Raw genomic sequence first — 22,944 nt, 5'->3', positions numbered from 1 at the left:
GGCTTACATGGGGCCTTGCCCGATAAAACAATCAAATATCAAAACACAGCAATAAAACAGTTATCCAATAAAAACATCAATTACAGTAAAAACAATCGTTAATTTCCTGGGATGAAGGATGTAAGAAACTGTTTTAATGGTTCTAATGTATTAAAACAGAGAGAATTGTTTCAAATAGTGCATCATATAGTATTCTGCCCCATATACAGATATTCTTCATAGAAAGCACATGAGCTCTAAACGGTTCGGGACCTGCCTATCTTCGTGACTGCGTCGTCCCCTATGAACCCACCCGGTCGCTGAGATCTTCTGGGGAGGCCCTCCTCTCGCTTCCGCCCTCCTCACAACTGCGTTTGGTGGGGACGAGAGAGAGGGCCTTCTCGGTCGTGGCCCCCCGACTCTGGAACTCCCTCCCCAGGGAGATTAGGTTGGCTCCCTCTCTACCTTCCTTCAGGAAACAACTGAAGACTTGGATATTTCAGCAGGCCTTCGGAGATACAGTCATTAATTAATCAGCCCCAGAGGGTTTTTAATAATCTATCCTGTATTTATTACGGTCTTACCATTTATGTGTTTTAAATGCAATTTTTTATCCTGTATTGTTGTTTTAATTGATATATTGTATTACTGTTTTATCTTTTTTATATTGTGATTTGTATTATGTTGCTTATATTTTGTCCTTATGTTGTTTGGGCTGCTGCCCCATGTAAGCCGCCCCGAGTCCCCGTGGGGAAGGTGGTGGCGGGGTATAAAGTTTTTTTATTATTATTATTATTATTATTATTATTATTATTATTATTATTGTATGTAAATTCACATGATACGGTGTCAGCCATTCTGTATATACACATATCACTTCCATTTTGAGGAGGTGAAGAAGTTGGAAGTCCAACCATCTTGCTACATTTAAATAGCAATGACACATGATAAAATATATAGTGGGACCCTCAATATCCAATGAAGTTTGATTCCGGGACCATCCTCATCCCTCACCCTGGTGGAAACTGAACTCCATGGATTTTCAAGTAATATTATATACAGTGGTGTAGTAAAAGGTATCTCTTGTATCAAATGGTAATATCAAAACTTGCTTTTGGTATTTTTAAAAAAAAACATTGTCAAGCTGTTGATGGTGAAATCCAAGAATGCAGAATCTATGGATTTGGAGTGCAAGTGTGTGTGTGTGTGTACACACATACACAGGCACACATACACACATGCTACATTATAACATGTAACTGGACTAGATAGCTTTAAAAGAGCATTAGACAACAGAAAAGTAGATTCAGAGCTGGATCAATTTAACAGCAATTAGAGCTGCCATTTAGATAGGGATTTCAGATTAAGAAACACTGTGCCTCTTAATACTCATTTCTGAGAGGCCCATATTTGAGGTTGTTGATAAAAAGCATATAACAGACTACTATGGAACACAAGGTGCTACAGTATATTGAGTCCTTGTTTTGATCTATGTTTCTTCTTATGTTCTTTGGCTTTTTCAACCATTGTCTGATTTTTTAAAAAATATTTGTCGTTCTTTTAATTTAAGCAAAGGTCACTGGTCAGACATCAACAACTGCTAGAAGAAAATTCTGAAAGTATGAGTTTTAAAGGATCGCATCTGGAGCAACAAAACAAACAACTGAAGCAGTTTATTCATGGCATAATAGCTCCGTCTAGTGGTAAAGTGAAAATTTAATACATACAACACAAACCTTATTTTTCTCTTACATCTAAATTAATTACTATTGTCAAATTTTGATGTATTCTTCAGCATAACATGGAACTCAGTTAACTCATAGTAGCAAAATGGTTGGTTCAACAATGTTATCCTTTACAGCTTTTACTTATTTCTCAATACTAAACGAGCAAAATGTCTATTTCTAGTTCTTTTTTACTTGCTTCTGTTATCTGCTTCACTTTGATCAAGCTGAAACAGACATGGTCTTCTGCTCCTATCTCTTAAGACTGATGATTTGCCCTTTGCCAGTTTATCTGTGTCTGTTCAGAAACACCTTTCATAATATTCTGGCTACCTGGGCATTCACCCGGTTGCCCAAAGTAAAGTCCAAACAGACATTAGCATCAACACTTCATTTAATAATTCTTAAATATTGGAATCTAAACACATTTATATGGAAAAATGAGCAGGCTCTCTCTTTCAGTCTTTTGGGCCATTTATGATATGTAGTTACTGATATATAAACAGACACTTTAATTTTATTACATTACATTGCATGTAAAGCATTATACATTCATTACATAGCACATATGACAGACCAGCTGTTAACATTTTCATATGGACAGAACTTATATCTTCTACATCTTTTAACAAGTCTCTCCATAGCTACATAGATAAGCATTAAGCTGTTCATCTGTGGCTAGATTCACAAGAATCCAGAGATTTTGTACCTGGACTGTTGTGAATGAGCCTTCTGCGGTCAACAATACTACTGATAGTAGCAGGAAGAGAAGAAAGACTCCTCGGGAGCAAGACTCATTTGAGGAGTTACAGAGAAAGAGGCTTAGAGAGATATTTGAGGAATCAACAGATGAGGATTTATTTGAGGGTTTTGAAGGAGAGGAGGGGCTTGAAATGGACGTTGGGGATGTGGTACAGGCAGAAGAGGATGGCATGGAATGGACACACGCTCCAGAGGGTTATGATGGGGAGACTGGGCTCACTGGTAATGGAGACACTGAGGAAACATGGGGTCCTTCAGGATCAGACCCAAGGTGGTCTAATTGGAGGAGTGGGGATAGTTCCACAGCTGCGGGTAGGTCTGGGCGTCGGCAGGGCGATTCCAGCTCGGATGATGAATGGGAGAAACCTGTGGGAAGGGCGGTGCCTGGCTCAAGTTCTGAAGACGAGTTGTAAATAAATTGAGGGTATTTGGCCATTGGGCCTTTGCGTGTGGCAAGGTGGTTGTTGGGCGCCATTGGGTTTCGTGTTCGTGAAGACTGGCTTGGGACTGTGCAATCGACGTAAGTTTATTCCGGGTTACTTCTATGACGGGGGCTGGAACTGTGTGGGTTTTCCTTAGACTGCATTGTGATTACTGTCGCATTAGTTCGCCTCCGTCGTTTTGGCTACTTGTGTCAACCCATTGACGAGGACTTTGCTGTGACGATTTCTCATCTTGGACCTTGGACTGGACATTGTTTTGGCATTACTCTTCACTCCCTATTCCGGCTTGGCTTCGTTCTCAACCCTGTAACTACTCTCCGTTACCGACCATTGGCTTTGTTCCTGACCCTGAAGTAACGCTCGGTTCCCAATTTCAGTTTGACTCCTGGTTCTGCAGTTACGCTCCGTTACTAGCCACTGGCTTGGCTTCTGACCCTACAGTAACTCTTTGCCCTACGTTACTTTGTTTCTGGCACCAGTTTGTGTGCGCTATTTCCGGCGGCAAAGTTTGGCCCGGTTTGGGACATTGTTTGTTTTAAGACTATTTTGTAACCCAGTTGGGATTCTGTTTATTTTGGACCCTTGGGAAATTGGTCCGCAGTTTGTTTTGCCTTCTTCAAGTCATCCTGCAATTTTGAGCTGAATCTAAGCAGTTTTGTTTTAATCCGGATTATATCTCTGGATAATCCGGATTATACTCCAGTTTGGTTTTTTGGAGTTTTTTCAGTTTAAATGTCTTTTTCACACTGAAGTTTAAGTGTTGCAAGCTCCTGTGTTTGTTTCATGAGCTTTTTTGAGTTGTTTATGCAATAAACTGTATTTCCATCCATTGGCTGGTGTCTGACCTTGACATGGACATTGCTACATATGTACAGCATCCATTATATATCTTATCTATAAACATCCCTAACAGGGATCCATTACAATTATAATGAAAAATATATTTATTTCACATAACCTCATTGAGAGCAGAGATTCTCTCTCAACAGCATCTTCATCAAAATGTCTATGCAATTGCCAGTTAGAAATAGCATAGCTGTTTATCAACAGCTTGGTAAGGAGGAAGTGGACACTCAATTGCTTCTCAACTGTAGCCTCTCAGCTTGCTTTATATCCTTCCTAGCCTAATCACGATATAGTTCATCCAAAAAGATAAGAGACCTTAACAGATCTCCACTAATGTAAATCTCTTTCTATCCTCCCATCAGGTTCTTAAAAGGTGGCATAACATACTCTTGGATGCCACCAGATTACACCAGCCATCAGATTTCATCAGTCAAGCTCTTTGATCTGTCTAGGGTTCATTACAGGTCAATTGACTTTTAATATTAGCACCTCCTTGTTGATCATTATGTTGCCATTATTCCCAAAATTAGCCATCTCTAAGCAACACATACGCGCACATTCAAAAATACACAATCCTTTTCTTTAAACTTGTGCTTTATAAATGCATTATTTATATTCTGGGGTTTTAAATTTCACAAACTAGAGTTCAAATCAGTGTGCATTCTCATATTTCCATGCAGTCAAAGATCCACATAATCTCACATTTATATGCAGCCAAACTTTTTTGTTTCTTTCATAATACTAATGTATTAACGCAGCTCACGGGGATTTCCATATTTATACAGAAATGCTTTTATAAAGTGAAAATACTTGTTTTCACTTTATAAAACCAAGCTTAAGTAGTCTACTTCAGCAGGGAACAACTACTCTATGGCTTTTGCAAGCTCAGTGATGCATAGAGCCACTGGGATAAAGGAAAGAAAATATTTACAGTATTCAAACATTTCTCTGAGTGTCACCTACTTTTCCTTCAGCAACTTACCTGACATACTGTTTATTTCATACTGCAGAAATAGGTGACACGGTTTATTTAATACTACAAAATCAAAACATATTTTGAGGTTGGTTCTCACACTATCATTTAATCTCACCTGCAAGTTTTTTGAATCTCTCAAATATTAGCAGACTTACCTCTATTTGATAGATGAGCTTCAAAAAACTTGCAGACTAAGTTGCACTAAATGTGTAGTATAACAAATAAACCAGTAACAAACAGAATGGAACACTCCAATAAATGACATTTTAAAAAATTCCTATTATGAACATTTTCATAACCTGGCAAAATTAGTTAAAGAAAATTAAATACAACACCATCATCATCATCATCATTGGCTATCATTTATTTATTTATTTAATTTATATACCGCTCTTCTCCCCCAGGGGGACCCAGAGCGGTCTTACATAATGGCAAGATTAATGCCACATATAATACAAAATATAGTAAAACAACAATCGTAAAAACACACTTAAAAACCAATATCATACCCCATTTAAAACAGTAAAACACTATGTGACCATTACAACAGGGCCAGTAGCATTGGGCCAAAAGTCAGAGCCAGTCTGTATTCAATTTCACATTAATCCAACGAATACATCAGATTATATATGGCCGAGAATGATTGCCTTCCAAGTGTACGGTCTTGGTGGGTCTGTAGGTTACTGCTACTCTTGATCTGCATTTTCTTTCACATACTATTGCAGTAAGAAATGTCTTTCCACATGAACCCTGAAAGAATGCTCCAATGAGCAGGATTCTCATAATTACTATTTTAAAAACTATTCTGTGAGACCCTATACGGTTCTGGTCCAACTCACCTGTCTGAACGCATCTCCCTCTATGAGCCTACAAGAGCTTTAAGATCAGCTGGGGAGGCCCTGCTCTCTGTTCCAACCTCTTCGCAAACGCAATTGGTTGGGAAGAGAGACAGAGCCTTCTCAGTGGTGGCCCCTCGGCTGTGGAACTCCCTCTGCAGTGACATCAGGCAAGCCCCAGCCCTCCTGGTTTTTAGGGGGAAAAACTTAAGACCTGGCTTTTTACACAGACGTTTGGTGAATAGGAAACTACGGAATGAGACTTTGACAGCTTGAATAATGGATTATAGGTTTTGGAAAACGATTAGGACATGAGATCATGACTTGGCATTTTATATGGTTTTTAATCTGTTAATATATATATATATATATATGTGTGTGTGTGTGTGTTTTAATTGCTTAAATATTTAGATTGTTTATATTTTGATGAGATGTGTTTTATTGTTTACCTGTGTGGCATTGAATTTTTGCCGATGTGTAAGCCGCCTTGAGTCCCCTCCAGGGTTGAGAAAGGCGGAGTAAAAATGAAGTAAATGATAAATAAATAAATGCATCTATAATATAATTTCTCCAGTTACCACAAATTACAATTTGCATCCTTCCTAACTAAAAGTGCAAACTGCCCCCTACAACAAATCACAGTTCACGAAACACTCGAGTGCATCTGACACTGTGCTCTGGTTCCACATATTAAAAGCAAAATTTCACACAAAAGAAGAGTAATGGGGACAGAGGCCTAACAGACAGGCCTGTTGCCTATCCAATTTTCTCCATCCAATGATGACACTGTGCTAGTCCATGATACCAAAGACTGAAAAAAAAGTTAACTAACATGAAAGCTGGCATGACAAAGCACTGATTTTCTAAAGTTAGCCAGTAAGCATGCCAGCTAATTTTGGGAGTGGGGTGCTTAAAAATGTACCATATTTCATCGCATAATAGTCGCCACATTATAATAGTCACACCCCCAATTTTGAGGTGGCAAAATTGTATTTTTGTATTCCTTGCATAACCGTTGCAGAGCCATGTGGGGCTGACCCTCCCTCCTTCTCTCCCTCCCTCCCTTCCTTCCTTCTCCAAAGGCAATGAAGTTTAAAAACTATGAAATGGAGGTCTCTGGAGCTCCACTTTTCCCTCCTTTCTCCGAGGCAGGACAGTTTTAAAAACCTGAAAATTGAGGTCTCTGGAACTTGGACCTTCCATATTTCCTTCTTTCTCCAAAGAGCTTCATTGCAGATTTTGTATACTGCCTTGCCTTCAGAGAAAGAAGAAAGAGAGGGGAATCTTCCCTCATCCTTTCTCCAAAACAAACAAACAGAAACAAAGCTGGATCATCCCTTCTCCTCCTCCACCTGTCTCAAAAGAGAGTTATTTTTTATTTTTGAAAAAAAACAAAAAAACGAAGTATCAAAAGCAGTTTTTTTTTTCATTGCATAATAGTTGCACTCTCCTTTTTTCGATTAAAAAAGGGATTAGAAGTGTGACCATTATGCAATGAAATAAGGTATATGGGTATGATCCTAAGGCCTCGGCTTCATACAATGTAGCTCCTGGTACTAGTAATACACTTCCAAAATTCATTTGGTTGACTGCATGACTGAATATATCCAATTGGAGTCATTCAGCCTTGTCTTCTGCACATGAAGCAGAAGTTCTAGGAGTGGAACGTCCTCCACACTTGGTGATTTCATTCCGTTCTGCTCCTTGGCTCTATTTTTCACATACATTCTGCAATGACTGCAGAATAACTGGCCACAAAAGGAGACACTAATATATTTAACTGTTTAACTTTGGTCATCACACAGATATGCTATATAATCAAATACTTTTGTGAATTCATTCCACAACATCAAGACCATTGCAAATGTGTACATTCAGCTGCTATCTGTAGTATAGGAACAAAGAAATCAGATAGAGTTACATAGGCAAAAAAGAAAAATACAGTCAAAATATAGAAAGATGAAATATGCATACCTATAAGATCAGTTGGGTTCTTATTACTAAAATATTCACATACACGAAGGAATGCTTCTGTGTTCTCAGTTGTGGGACACTCACCATGTCTGAAAAAAAACCGAGAAGGATCAGTGCTATAGGCACATTTTTCCAATGGAAAATAAATATTCATGACTTCAACCAACTTACCCTTTACATTGAAGCTTTATATATACAATGCCATCTTTTTCTATATCACTCTTGTCATAGAATCTAGTGGTATTTGTCAGGTCTATCAGCAAACACATTTTAACCTGAAAATAATAAAACATAGTCATCATTATTTATTACTATATATTTGATAGTTCCATTATGAGTATGCCCACATAGTATGTGAGGAATTGGTTCCAGGAACCACCACAGACTACTATTTTTGTGTAATCTGGAACCCTTTTTTCATACTTAAATTAGAAAATGTCTTGGTCTTCCAGCTGAAGCATGCCATAGATTTGCACCGAAGGACCTAGAAAATGTGTAGGGAAATATCCTCTCTAGGCATCCAGCATGATTCTATGGTCAATTTCCAGAAAAAAATCTGGAAGCAGTTAACCACAGATTTATGCTGGAGACTCTAGGCATTTTCCAGGTCCTCCACAGCAGTTTGATAGTATTCAAAGCTCATCCAAGTATAAATGAAACTACATTCAATGGGCTCACAAAAGAAGCAGACCTACTGTATGTCTTGCTTTTTCTCAATGAACTCAAGTATGCCCTGTTTCAGCATAGACATTCTGTAGAAAAAGTATGAGGTTCACAGACTGTATGTGGCTCAACCAGGACACCGCAATATTTAAAAAAATATTTTTAAAAGACTGAAAAGAATTGCCCAAATGCCCTCCAATGGTGGTAGCAATTTCATCTCACACTCATTCCTCAAGTTGGCTAACAGATTCTATTGGGAACAAAGACCTCTCTTAAAGTGAATCAAAGGGTGACAGAAACACACATGTGGGACAAAACTACAAGTCTGCCGCTCACCAATGCAGCCCCCTAATCACACAGAGTAACCCACTCCCAGCCCTTAAAACATCAGCAATATCCATGTGAATCTCATCTAACCAAGCAAGAGCCCTTGAACTCAGGAATCCCCACCCAGTTGTTCAGTTACTTCAACATCTCAAATGAGGGCTTAATTAACATGCTAGAGAATGGTGTCAAAGAACCCTTCCAGTTGACTTATACTGTACCATCTTTAAACCAACTCTTTCTTGATCCCCAGATACTTTATAGAGATACGTTAGATGTCTTTACTTCAGGATATATTACTACACATGCAGCTTCTACAGTTAATGAATCAGATTCAATAGTGGAAAAACAGTCAGTATTTTGTCGGGAATGAAAAGAATTACATACCATATATTTCTGAATTTTCTTTCCCCTATGAATTACCCTGCACCAATTAAGCCAAAGAGGCAAGGATCATATTTCTACAATTATATGTCTCAGCAGAGAAATTACTAATAGTTGAAAATAATAACCTTTTGCATCTTACCTTAAGGCTCTTTAAGAAGTTTGATAACATACTGGGATGGAAACGAGATGCTTCAGCAACTTGATCATCATATTTTGGCCCTAACATAGTCTTCAGAGGTAAAAATCGCCCTGTTTTACAACAAAAAATAACATATTCTTACAATAGGCATGTTATGAACATGAAGCTATATATAAAAGGATAGAATCGTTATTAAAATATTCAGAGAAGTACAGAAAGGTTTGCTAGATATCAAAGAAGCCTAATACTTTAAATTTCTAAATAAAGGAATACAGTAGTACAAAATACATCTTATACCATCAGGAATTAAGTATTTTCTCAACAGATCAATATATTGGAAATCAATATAATTCAACAGGAAGCTAAACAGATCAGATTCCCATCTGAATCCCATCTGGCTTGTTCTTATGTTGTCCAGTGAAGACTAGGATGATAACTACTGAAATCAACAAATCAATAAAATTATTTCTTTAAAAAACTCGCAATCAGCCCAGAGAAAGCAGGGGTATGTACGCAGGAGACCAAAGGAAACATACCCCATGTCCTTCTGACCTCACACTTTGGATACAATCACAGTCTTCCGTAAATAACAGATCTCCTTCATCTGATTTGATTTAAGAGTACTCGGAGACAGCTGGGACAGGTAGAGCTTTGTACCAGTTTTGTCTGGTTACATCAGCTGGCACCTAGGAAAAGTATTACATAACTTGGCCATTTCTCAATTCGACACCCAATATATTAAAGTCCTGCCAGATCAGAAAATGTTTGCTCATTTGTTGTCGAGGGCCATATACATCATTATACAATACTGCAAAAACTTTAATTGTGTATCTTTATTTTGGCTGCTTAATTGCTTTTACAATTGGATGACCTTTTATATCAGATGATCTCACAGTATTCTTCATTTGAAATACTGCGTCCAGTTCACCACAGTTCAAGAAGGATATTGATAAACAGGAATGGAGACCAATATGATCAAGCCTTAAGAAGAACAAGTTAAGGAACTGGATATGTTTAGCTTGGCGAAGACAAAACAGAGATACTGAGATACATATATAGGACACCAATTCTTGTTGGATTAGATTAGAGACATGACAGTTGGCTTTAAATATCTGAAGGGGTGTCATGTAGAAGACAGAGCCATCTTATTATTTGCTGCTCCAGAGACTAGAACATAAACCAATGGATTCAAATTACAAGAAAAAAAAATTCCACCTACACTTTAGGAAGACTTTTTTTTACTATGGTTCAACACTGGAACAGATTGCCTCAGAGTGTTGTAGACTCTCGATCTTTGGAGGCCTTTAAACAGAGGTTGGATGGCCAACTGTTAGTACTACAGTAGAGTCTCACTTATCCAACATAAACGGACCGGCAGAACGTTGAATAAGCAAATATGTTGGATAATAAGAAGGGATGAAGAAAAAGCCTATTAAACATCAAATTACATTATGATTTTACAAATTAAGCACCAAAACATCATGTTTTACAACAAATTAGTCAGAAAAAGCAGTTCAATACACAGCAATGTTATGTAGTAATTACTGTATTTATGAATTTAGCACCAAAACATCACAATGTATTGAAAAGATTGACTACAAAAACATTTGACTACTAAAAGACAGATTGCGTTGGATAATCCAGAATGTTGGATAAGCGAATGTTGGATAAGTGAGACTCTACTGTACTTTAATTGTACATACTTCTGCATGGTTTGGATGAAATGGCCCTCATGGTCTCCTCCAATTCTTTACATTGGCTTCAGCATTTCACTACTTCCGTATTCCCTATTCAATTTGTATTAAATTTGCTGATTTTAACTGTATATAACTCTGGCAATTACCAAGTTAACATATGTTCCAGAAAGAAAAGTAATAACAAATTAGATGCCAGGCTTCAAATACCAAATATATAAAACAAGCAGTGCCAGAGTTAAAATTAACCTTGTTAAAAGTTCTGTTTTGAGAGTTCTTCTTCCCAATACTATCCAAAGGACCATAATTATTATCATTTTGTAGAGAAATAAAGGCACTTGCAATTGCCCTGTCACTGAAGAAGTTCCCGAACTTAGCCTCTACAGTGTACCATCTGGATTCTTTCATGGTTAAACTTTATTTAAATTTACAAATTAATTATCAGGGTATATGCAGACTGATTCACGTCTCTGACTACAAATGATAAGTATCCTATATAATCAAGTACATATCTAGAAATTGTACTCAAAAAAATCAATCCCTTAAAACTGGTTCAACGTATCCATGGGCCAATATACCTTAGCTCTTATCAAAAAGGAACCATTCCCTTCTCTGAGGAGTGGCAAAAGGCAAGAAAACCGTCCAGGAGACCCTAAAAGAAGCACTGACCCAAAAGCCATGGCCTTTTGAATGATGGGATTGGGAAATGGTGGCGGCAGTGGTCTCGGATGGCTTAAAATCTGAAGTAGCATTGGTGCTTTCCCGGAAGGCAGATAGAGTATGCAATAGAATTAGAGGATGAATATATTATAGAAGTCAATACATACATATTTCTGTATTATAATTTATTATGGGGAAGTGGTACATACAAGAGAGTATGGCAATGTACTTGTTTGGAGGAGTGGCATACCTGTATTATGTGTACTTCATTATTTCTAGTTTTCTTTTCACGTTTTGTATGTCATTAAATCACTCAAAAATTAAAATTTTAAAAATGAATTCCAAAAAAAAAAAAAAACCATTGGTGCTTTCCCTTCTCTATGGAATGATTTATCCATGGGTCATATCAAAATCTATTATTTTGGCCCCAAAACCTGCCCTCAACTTAGATACAAGATTGACTTAGATATAAGTATACAGGCAATCCCCAAGTAACAAACATCTGACTTACAAACAACTCATAGCTTAAAAAAGGGGTGAGACAGCAGGAAGTTTTAAAAAACATTTCACAATGAAATGTTTTTTTAAATATATGAATATATTAAACTACTAGCTGTGCCCGGGCACGCATTGCTGTGGCGAAGTCTGGTGGTATGGGAAATAAAGTATTGAGGAATTGGTGGTAGTTAAGGTAAAGGGTAAATGTTTTCCCCTGACGTTAAGTCCAGTCATGTCTGACTCTGGAGGTTGGTGCTCATCTCCATTTCTAAGCCGAAGAGCCAGCGTTGTCCGTAGACTCCTCCAAGGTCATGTGGGATGACTGCATGGAGCGGCGTTACCTTCCTGCCGGAGCAGTACCTATTGATGCACTCACATTTGCATGTTTTCGAACTTCTGGTTTAGCAGAAGCTGGGGCTAATAGTGAGGGCTCACTCTGGTCCCCCAGTAATGGCCTTGCAGCTTTATAGCCTGGCTGCTTCCTCCCTGAGTGAATTTTTGTTGAGAGGTGTTAGCTGGCCCTGATTGTTTCCTGTCTGGAATTCCCTTGTTTTCAGAGTGGTGTTGTTTGCGATATTTTATGTGCTTCTACTGTCTGTGGCCCTGAGAAAACAGAGGATTTGCCAGACTTTGATGATGGGAATAATTTGTTGAGAGGTGTTAGCTGACCCTGATTGTTTCCTGTGTGGAATTCCCGTTTTCAGAGTGTTGTTCTTTATTTAGTGTTCTGATTTTAGAGATTGTATTGTTCTGTTTTATTATACCACATTAATTTTTATATATTCTGATTTTAGTGTTTTTGAATACTTGGAGCCAGATTGTATTCATTTTCAGTTGACCGCAACACAATAATAATAATAATAATAATAATAATAGTAATGATAGTAATAATAATGACTTTGGTAATACACAGTGCTTCACTCCCTTCTCAGCTTCCTTTCTGGAAGAATCCTTTCTTGGGAGGTGTTAGTTGGCCCTGATTGTTTCCTTTCTGGAATTCCCAATTTCCCTGCTTTCAGAGTGTTGCTCTTTATTTACTGTCCTGGTTTTAGGGATTATATTGTTCTGCATTATTCTATCCCAGTAATTATTTTATATTAAAGTAGAATCTCATTTATCCAACATTCGCTTATCCAATGTTCTGGATTATCCAACGCAGTCTGCCTTTTCGTACTCAATGTTTTTGTAGTCAGTGTATTAAATTCATTGTGATATTTTAGTGGTAAATTTGTAAAGACAGTAATTACTACATAGCATTACTGCGCATGGAACTACTTTTTCTGTCATATTTGTTGTATAATATGATGTTTTGGTGCTTAATTTGTATAACGATTACCTAATTTGATGTTTAATCAGCTTTTCCTGAATCCCTTTTTATTATCTAACATATTCACTTATCCTGCCAGCCTGTTTATGTTGGATAAGTGAGACTCTACTGTATATTGATAATCTTATATTATCTGCTTAGAACTGGATTATATGAGGCCCCTTCTTCACAGCTGTATAAAATGCACACTGAAGTGGATTATATGGTAGTGTGGAGTCAAGATAATCCAGTGCAAACAGATAATATAAGATTATAAATGGGTTAATGTGGAAGGGCCTTAAGTCTACACTGCCATATAATCCAGTGCAAATTAGATAATCTGTGGAAGAGGCGGAGTGGGCAGATCAAAAGACAACCTGGCAGATAGCACTATCTGGAGGAATCCTCCACCTTGTGTGACTGTGGAGCAGAACGAACAACTCCACATATGTATGCTTGCCCACAATGTCCTGCCTCATGTACAGATGAGGAGTTGTTTAAAGCTACAGACAATGCGGTTGCTGTTGCCCGCTTTTGGTCTAAAACTATTTAGCTGCTTGCGATTCCTTTATCACTTTAAACTTATTTATTATGCAATGCTTTTGACACAAAATAAATAAATAACCAACGGTATTGTAGCCTAGGCCTGGGCAAACTTCAGCCCACCCTCCAGGTGTTTTGGACTCCATTTCAACTCCCACAATTCCTAACAGCCTCAGGCCCTTTCCTTTTCCCCTCAGCCGCTTACAAACAACTCATAGTTAGGAACAGGGGGTGAGACAGCAGAAAGAAATCCATCTCCAGGAAGGGAAAGCCACTCCTAAGCATTATCATGGGAAAAGTGTCTCCACTGAAGCTTCATTATCAATCCTTATTTCTACAAGCCAACATTTTCAAAATCCAATTATCACAGGGACAGAAAGTTAGGTGAAATTCTCTGAACAGGGGCGAAGATAGCAAAAGAAACACAACAGGGGTGTTAACCTTTCCCAATGCTATCCAAAGCTTTATATATATATATATATATATATATATATATATATATATATGTATGTATGTAATGGTGTCGTCCGTCCGTCCGTCCGTCCGTCCCCCCCCCCCCGCCACTAAACAACAAAAGTACAAACCCCAGAACCTAGAAATTTGACAGCACAATCCATCATCCTTGCCGCTAGGTTCCGACAACAAAAAGAAAAGAAAAATAAAATCCTAATTATAGGGAGAAGAATAATTGTTTTTAGCCAATTGCTGCCAGTTAGAAGGCTAAGCTCCGCCCACTTGGTCTCCTAGCAACCCACTCAGCCCAGGGGACAGGCAGAGTTAGGCCTCACTTAGGCCTCTTCCACACTGCCTATAAAATACAGATTATCAGATTTTAACTGGATTATATGGCAGTGTAGACTCAAGGCCTTTCCACACAGCTATATAACCCATTTATAATCTTATATTATCTTCTCTGAACTGCATTATCTTGACTCCACACTGACATATAATCCACTTCAGTGTGCATTTTATCCAGCTGTGTAGAAGGGGCCTCATATAATCCATTTCTAAGCAGATAATATAAGATTATAAATATACAGTACAGTCTCACTTAATCAACATAAACAGGCTGGCAGAACGTTGGATAAGTGAATATGTTAGATAATAAGAAAGGATTCAGGAAAAGCCAATTAAACATCAAATTAGGTAATGATTATACAAATTAAGCACCAAAACATCATTTTATACAACAAATTTAACAGAAAAAGTAGTTCCATGCGCAGTAATGCTATGTAGTAATTACTATCTTTACAAATTTACCACCAAAATATCACAATGAATTTAAAACACTGACTACAAAAACATTGACTACTAAAAGGCAGACTGAGTTGGATAATCCAGAACATTGGATAAGTAAATGTTGGATAAGTGAGATTCTACTGTAATATGAAATTATTACTGTGGTAGAATAATACAGAACAATATAATCTCTAAAACCAAGACAGCAAATAAAGAGCAACACTCTGAAAGCAGGGAAATTGGGAATTCCACAAAGGAAACAATGAAGGCCAGCTAACACCTCCCAAAAAAGGATTCTTCCAGAAAGGAAGCTGAGAGGGGAGTGAAGCAGTGTGTATTACCAAAGTCATTATTATTACTATCATTATTATTATTGTTATCATTATTATGTTGCTGTGAACCGTGAAAATGAATACAATCTGGCTCCAAGTATTGAAAAACACTAAAATCGGAATATATAAAAATTACCGTGGTATAATAAAACAGAACAATACAATCTCTACAATCAGAACACTAAATAAAGAACAACACTCTGAAAACAGGAGAATTCCTCACAGGAAACAATCAGGGTCAGCTAACACCTCCAAACAAAGTATTCCCATCACCAAAGTCTGGCAAATCCTCTGTTTTCTCAGGGCCACAGACAGTAGAAGCACATAAAATATCACAAAGAACACCACTCTGAAAACAAGGGAATTCCAGACAGGAAACAATCAGGGCCAGCTAACACTTCCCAACAAAAAATTCACTCAGGGAGGAAGCAGCCAGGCTTTAAAGCTGCAAGGCCATTACATGCTAATCATTTTGCCTAATTGCAGCATTCATACTTGCCTCCAACAGACAAAAAAAACCAATCAGAAATATTGTATATTCACAAGCTTCAGGAAATAATATCCCCTGATGGCGCAGCGTGTTAAAGCGCCGAGCTGCTGAACTTCTGGACCGAAAGGTCGCAGGTTTCAATTGGGGGAGCGGAGAGAGCCCCCATTGTTAGCCCAACTTCTGCCAACCCTAAAGTTCAAAAACATACAAATGAGAGTAAATGAATAGGTACTGCTCCGGCGGGAAGGTACCGGTGCTCCATGCAGTCATGCCACATGAACAACGCCAGCTCTTTGGCTTACAAATGGAGATGTGCACCAACCCCCAGAGTCAGACATGACTGGACTTAACGTCAGGGGAATACCTTCACCCTTTACCTTCACTACCACCAATTCCTCAATATTTTATTTCCCATACCACCATACTTCGCCACAGCAACGCGTGGCCGGGCACAGCTAGTGTGTGTGTGTGTGTGTGTGTGTGTGTGTGTGTGTGTGTGTGTGTGTGTATATATATATATATATATATATAGCTAGCTAGCCCCTCATGGCGCAGTGGATTAAACTGCTGAGCTGCTGAACTTCCTGACCAGAAGGTCGGCGGTTCAAATCTTGGGAGCGGGGGGAGCTCATGCTGTTAGCCCCAGCTTCTACCAACCTAGAAGTTCAAAAACATGCAAATGTGAGATCAATAGGTATCACTCCAGCGGGAAGGTAACGGCTCTCCATGCAGTCATGGCTGCCACATGACCTTGGAGGTGTCTACAGACAACGCCTGCTCTTCGGCTTAGATAGTGAGATGAGCACCCACCCCCAAGTCGGACACGATTAGGCTTAATGTCAGGGGAAAACCTTTACCTTTACCATATATAATTTGACTGGAGTTACACTTAAAAATGTACGTATTCCAACTTACATACAAATTCAACAGATGCTTGCTCCATCAATGTTTAACATTTACACAAATGATCAGCCACTGCCTGAAAGGACAGAGAATTTGATCTATGCTGATGACTGTGCCATCACCGCCCAAGCACGGAGCTTTGAAATGGTTGAACAGAATCTCTCTGAAGCTTTAGGTCAGTGGTTCTCAACCCGAGGTCCCCAGATGTTTTTGACCTTCAACTCCCAGAAATTCTAACAGCTGGTAAACTGGCTGGGATTTCTGGGAGTTGTAGGCTGAAAACATCTGGGGACCCCAAGTTGAAAACCACAGCTTTAGGTGCTCTTACTGCCTATTACAGGGAAAACCAGCTGATTCCTAATCCATCTAAAACGCAGAAGTGTGCTTTTCACCTTAAAAACAGACAAGCATCTCAAGCTCTGAGGATTACCTGGAAAGGAATCCCACTGGAGCATTGCAGCACACCAAAATACTTGGGAGTTACCCTGGACCGTGCTCTGACTTACAAAAAGCATTGCTTGACTATCAAGCAACAAGTGGGCACTAGAAACAATATCGTACGAAAACTGACTGGCACAACCTCGAGATCACAACCAGGCACAGTGAAGACATCTGCCCTTATCTTTTGCTACTCTGCTGCTGAATATATGCCCAGTGTAAAATACATCTCACCACGTTAAAACAGTAAATGTGGCTCTTAATGAGACATGCCGCATTATCATAGGATGTGTTGTCGAAGGCTTTCATGGCCGGGATCACAGGGTTGTTGTATGTCTTTCGGGCCATGTTCCAGAAGCATTCTCTCCTGACGTTTCGCCCACATCTATGGCAGGCATCCTCAGAGGTTGTGAGGTATGGAGAAAACTAAGCAAAGAGGTTAATATATATCTGTGGAAAGTCTAGGGTGAGAGAGGTCAGTGTGAATGTTGTGTAGTTAATCACTTTAATTAGCATTGAAAAGCTTATCTGCTGTCTTCTTCCTGCCTCTGGGGCATCCTTTGTTTAGAGTCGTTAACTGCCCTTGGTTGATTCATGTCTGGAAATCCTCTGTTTTCAGAGTATTGCTTTTTATTTACTGTTCTGATTTTTGAGTTTTTTAATACTGGTAGCCAGATTTTGTTCATTTTCATGGTTTCTTCCTTTCTGTTGAAGTTGTCCACATGCTTGTGGATTTCAATGGCTTCTCTGTGTAGTCTGACATGATAGTTGTTAGAATGGTCCAGCATTTTTGTGTTCTCAAATAGTATTCTGTGTCCAGGCTGGTTCATCAAATGCTCTGCTATGGCTGATTTCTCTGGTTGAATTAGTCTGCAGTCTGCACCTCCAAGGTGAACTCAACCACCTAAACTGGGCTCTACAGGCCAATGGATACTCCACCACAGACATCAGAAGAGCTGCAAGGCCAAGAACAAGCCATGAGAGTCAAGACAAAGATCCACCCAGAGGAAAGGTGTTCTTACCATACATCAAGGGAACTACTGACCGCATAGGGAAGCTGATGAAGAAGCACAACCTACAAACTATCTACAGACCCACGAAGAAAATCCAACAAATGCTACGGTCAGCGAAGGACAAGAGGGATCCTCTCTCTTCTGCAGGAGTCTACCGGATACCATGCAGCTGTGGACAAGTCTACATAGGGACCACCAAACGCAGCGCCCAAACAAGAGTCAAAGAACATGAAAGGCACTGCAGACTAATTCAACCAGAGAAATCAGCCATAGCAGAGCATTTGATGAACCAGCCTGGACACAGAATACTATTTGAGAACACAAAAATGCTGGACCATTCTAACAACTATCATGTCAGACTACACAGAGAAGCCATTGAAATCCACAAGCATGTGGACAACTTCAACAGAAAGGAAGAAACCATGAAAATGAACAAAATCTGGCTACCAGTATTAAAAAACTCAAAAATCAGAACAGTAAATAAAAAGCAATACTCTGAAAACAGAGGATTTCCAGACATGAATCAACCAAGGGCAGTTAACGACTCTAAACAAAGGATGCCCCAGAGGCAGGAAGAAGACAGCAGATAAGCTTTTCAATGCTAATTAAAGTGATTAACTACACAACATTCACACTGACCTCTCTCACCCTAGACTTTCCACAGATATATATTAACCTCTTTGCTTAGTTTTCTCCATACCTCACAACCTCTGAGGATGCCTGCCATAGATGTGGGCGAAACGTCAGGAGAGAATGCTTCTGGAACATGGCCACACAGCCCGAAAGACATACAACAACCCTATCATAGGATGTCTACGCCCCACGCCACTGGAGAAACTATACTGTTTAGCCAGTATTGCACCACCTAACATCTGCCGGGAAGTAGCAGCCAATAATGAAAGGACCAAGGCACTGACATCTCCGTTCCATCCCCTCTTTGGATATCAGCCAGCACGCCAACACCTTAAGTCAAGGAATAGTTTTCTAAGATCTACAGAGATACTCGCAGGAACACCTCAGCAAGCCAGAATCCAAAAGTGGCAAGTTAAAACCCGGCACCTCAATCTGTGGCTGAGAACAGATGAGAAACTCCCTCCTAGGCACACAGAAGACTGGGTGACTTGGAAGGCGCTGAACAGATTGCGCTCAGTCACCATGCGATGCAGAGCCAACCTTAAGAAATGGGGCTACAAAGTGGAATCCACGACATGCGAGTGTAAAGAGCAAACCACAGACCACCTACTACAATGTAGTCTGAGCCCTGCCAATGCACTGTGGAGGACCTTCTTACAGCAACACGAGGGACTCTAAGTGGCCAGCTACTGGTCAAAGGACATTTAGTATAATGCCAAGTTGTTTTTTAAACTCTGTTTTTTCAAATACATTACTACTTGTACCCTCGGTTCGCTTCTGACATGACAAATAAATAACAGAACTTATCTTATCCGTAACCCGAGGACTGCCTGTATATGGTCACTATTCCTTTAACTGGGCAAGCATATCTGATAAGAATCTACTTGTGTCATTTGGTGATAATAGTGTGCCTGGTGGTTTGATCAGAAAGTCAGTTTGAAAGCAATGGAAAGTGGAGAGAAACTTAATAAGCTGGGCAGAAGTCTCTCTCTCTCTTTCTCTCTCTCTCTCTTTAGACCGGGCCTGGGCAAGTGTTTGGGGCTTCAACTCCCACCATTCCCAACTGCCTCAGGGCCCTTTCTTTTCCCCCTCACCCACTTAAAAAAGGGTCCTGAGGCTGTTGGGAATGGTGGGAGTTGAAGTCCCAAACACCTGGAGAGCCCAAGTTTGCCCAGGCCTGGTGTAGCCTGAACTTTTGTGGAGGAGAGATCACTTCATCAGGTGTGATGCAAAGGCTCTGCTGTGTCACTTCGGCACGCTCACCGGCCACGGGTTGCCCCCTCCTGGGGCAGTTCAGCCACCGCGGGGGGATCTTGTTGAAGGACATGGCGGCGGGCCGGAGAAGACGCCGCTTCCTCTCCCCGGCAGCGGCACTTCCCAGCGCTTGCCCTCAAGCCCAGCAACGCCGCCGGACCACAACGCACCGCAGCCGAGCGCCACCGGTTCCGCTTCCGCTTCCGGAAGGCTGGCGGCTTCGGCCGCTCTGGCAGCGGGAGGGAGGCGGGTTCTCATACACTCCATGGTTGGGGGCCTTCCAAGAGGAAGAAGCACAAAGCGGCTCCGTCCTGGACATGCCATGGTGCCACTTAAAGGTGTATTGGTCCTTTGTTCAAAGGAAAAGGGCAACTTTCCCTCCCCAAAATAATCCCCAACAGCTGATCATTCTGGAGATTTTATATATACAGTAGAGTCTCACTTGTTCAACAGAAACGGGCCGGCAGAACGTTGGATAAGCGAATATGTTGGATATTAAGGAGAGATTAAGAAAAAGCCTATTAAACATCAAAATAGGTTATGATTTTACAAATTAAGCACCAAAACATCATGTTATACAACAAATTTGAGAGAAAAAGTAGTTCATTACACATTAATGCTATGTAGTAATTACTGTATTTACGAATTTAGCACCAAAATATCACAATGCATTGAAAACATTGACTACAAAAATGCGTTGGATAATCCAGAACGTTGGATAAGCGAGTGTGGGATAAGTGAGACTCTACTGTATATATATATATAGAGAGAGAGAGAGAGAGAGAGAGCACATATATACATAGCACATATATATATATATATATATATATACACACACACACTATGTATGCGATTTTCTTTCTCATATGCTACATTGTTTTGTTTTCAAGTTCTCTTTTTTAAAAGAGTGGTCTAAAAAATACTTGGGAGAATCATACAATCCTAGAGTTGGAAGAGACCTCATGGGCCATCCAGTCCAACCCCCTGCCAAAAAGCAGGAAATCGCATTCAAAGCACCCCCGACAGATGGCCATCCAGCCTCTGCTTAAAAGCCTCCAAAGAAGGAGCCTCCACCACTGTCCGGGGGAGAGAGTTCCACTGCTGAACAGCTCTTTCACAGTGAGGAAGTTCTTCAGGTGGTATCGCCTTTCCTGAAGTTTGAAGCCGTTGTTTCACATCCTAGTCTCCAGGGCAGCAGAAAACAAGCTTGCTTCCTCCTCCCTATTTTTTTTTTCATTTCAAGAGCGACTTGAGAAACTCCTCCCTATGATTCCCCCTCAGAAATTTATACATGGCCATCATGCCTCTCCTCTCAGCCTTCTCTTCTGCAGGCTAAACATGCAGAGCTCTTTAAGCCACTCCTCATAGAGCTTATTCATTTGTGGGAGTTGAAGTCCAAAAGACCAGTTGTCAGATTCAAAATGTGCCAACTGTGTATTTACATGCATATTTTTTATCAATGTTTAATGTATTTAATTTTTAACTGATTGAATTGCCTGTAATATTTTTATACTGTGCTTTATTGTGAGCCGCCCTGAGTCCCCTATGGGTGAGAAGGGCGGGATATAAGTATTGTAATAAATAAATAAATAATAAATATTCTCTAGGCCCTTGATCATTTTAGTCACCCTCCTCTGGACACATTCCAGCTTGTCTCCCTTCAATTGCAGTGCCCAGAATTGAACACAGTGTGATTCCAGGTATGGTCTGACCAAGGCAGAATAGAGAGGCACCATGACTTCCCTGGATCTAGACCAGGGGTCCCCAAACTAAGGCCTGGGGGCCGGATGCAGCCCTCCAAGGTCATTTACCTGGCCCCCACCCTCAGTTTTAGACTTAGGCTCCCCAAAGTCTGAAATGACTTGAAGGCACATAACAACAATCCTACTTAACTTGACTATCTCATTGGCCAGAAGCAGGCCCACACTTCCCATTGCAATCCTGATAGGTTTACCATATGTTACCGTATGTTGGTTAAAATAGTTTTTTTTATTTTTAAATATTATATTGTTCTTTCATTTACTAATATTGTGCTATGGTAATATTATAATATATTGTGTACCTGTATACATATCATATTGATAATAATATGATAATGTAATACAATATAATACCAATCATAATATAATATAATAATATTAATTGCATATTATGGTATAGTGGTATAGTAGAATACAGTAATATATAATGCTAATATTGTGCTATGCTAATAATATAATATATTGTATGTACATACAACTTGTAAGCTGCTTTGAGTCCCCTTCGGGGTGAAAGCAGGTGGGTTATAAATGTAGTAAACAAACAAATAAATAAATAAATAATTGGGGTTTGGGGGGGGGGTTTTGCACTACAAATAAGACATGTGCAGTGTGCATAAGAATTTTTTTTCAAATGATAATTCGGCCTCTCAACAGCCTGAGGGACCATGAACCGGTCCTCCACTTAAAAAGTTTGAGGACCCCTGATCTAGACACTATACTCCTTTTTATGCAGGCCAAAATCCCATTGGCTTTTTTGCCGCTGCATCACATTGTTGGCTCATGTTTAACTTGCTGTCCGAGAGAACTCCAAGATCTTTTTCACATGTACTGCTGTCGAGCCAGGCATTCCCTATTCTGTATCTTTGCATTTTATTTTTTCTGCCTAGATTTTCTTTACTAGCTGATTGTTCTTCTTTTCCCTTTTGTCCTTGTTATTGTTGTTGTTATTATTATTATTATTATTATTATTATTATTACGTTTATTTATATTCCGCTTTCTCTTCATAGGGAGACTCAAAGCGGCTCACAACTAAAAGCATTTCAGTGCAACTTAAAATATACAAATATGCAAACAGTATTAAATAACGTGATGTTGAAGCCTTCCATGGCCGGAATCACTGGGTTGTT

The 22,944-nt window shown here is 39.6% G+C and overlaps 1 protein-coding gene across 2 annotated transcripts in view; it reads right to left on the bottom strand.

The window, feature by feature from the left end:
- rngtt (RNA guanylyltransferase and 5'-phosphatase) overlaps nucleotides 1-20,132 on the bottom strand; it is a 271,599-nt gene extending 251,467 nt beyond the window's left edge. Inside the window, exons 1-4 of one of the 2 annotated variants that reach the window (XM_062980844.1) lie at nucleotides 20,066-20,132; nucleotides 9,054-9,163; nucleotides 7,712-7,815; nucleotides 7,541-7,629 (exon numbers count right to left, since the gene is read on the bottom strand). In XM_062980844.1, the coding sequence (XP_062836914.1) occupies nucleotides 7,541-7,629; nucleotides 7,712-7,815; nucleotides 9,054-9,163; nucleotides 20,066-20,129 (367 nt within the window). In that variant the 5' untranslated portion in view covers nucleotides 20,130-20,132. Of the gene's footprint in view, nucleotides 1-7,540; nucleotides 7,630-7,711; nucleotides 7,816-9,053; nucleotides 9,164-9,589; nucleotides 9,740-20,065 lie in introns of those variants that run through there. The other variant, XM_008119536.3, reaches the window with a different exon arrangement.
- Between the last annotated feature and the right edge of the window lie 2,812 nt (nucleotides 20,133-22,944).

The sequence above is a fragment of the Anolis carolinensis genome, chromosome 1, assembly GCF_035594765.1.
Source record: "Anolis carolinensis isolate JA03-04 chromosome 1, rAnoCar3.1.pri, whole genome shotgun sequence".
Classification (NCBI taxonomy): Eukaryota; Metazoa; Chordata; class Lepidosauria; order Squamata; family Dactyloidae; genus Anolis; species Anolis carolinensis.
The sequence above is the reverse complement of the archived record's forward strand: the minus strand, read 5'-3'. Positions and strand labels throughout refer to the sequence as shown.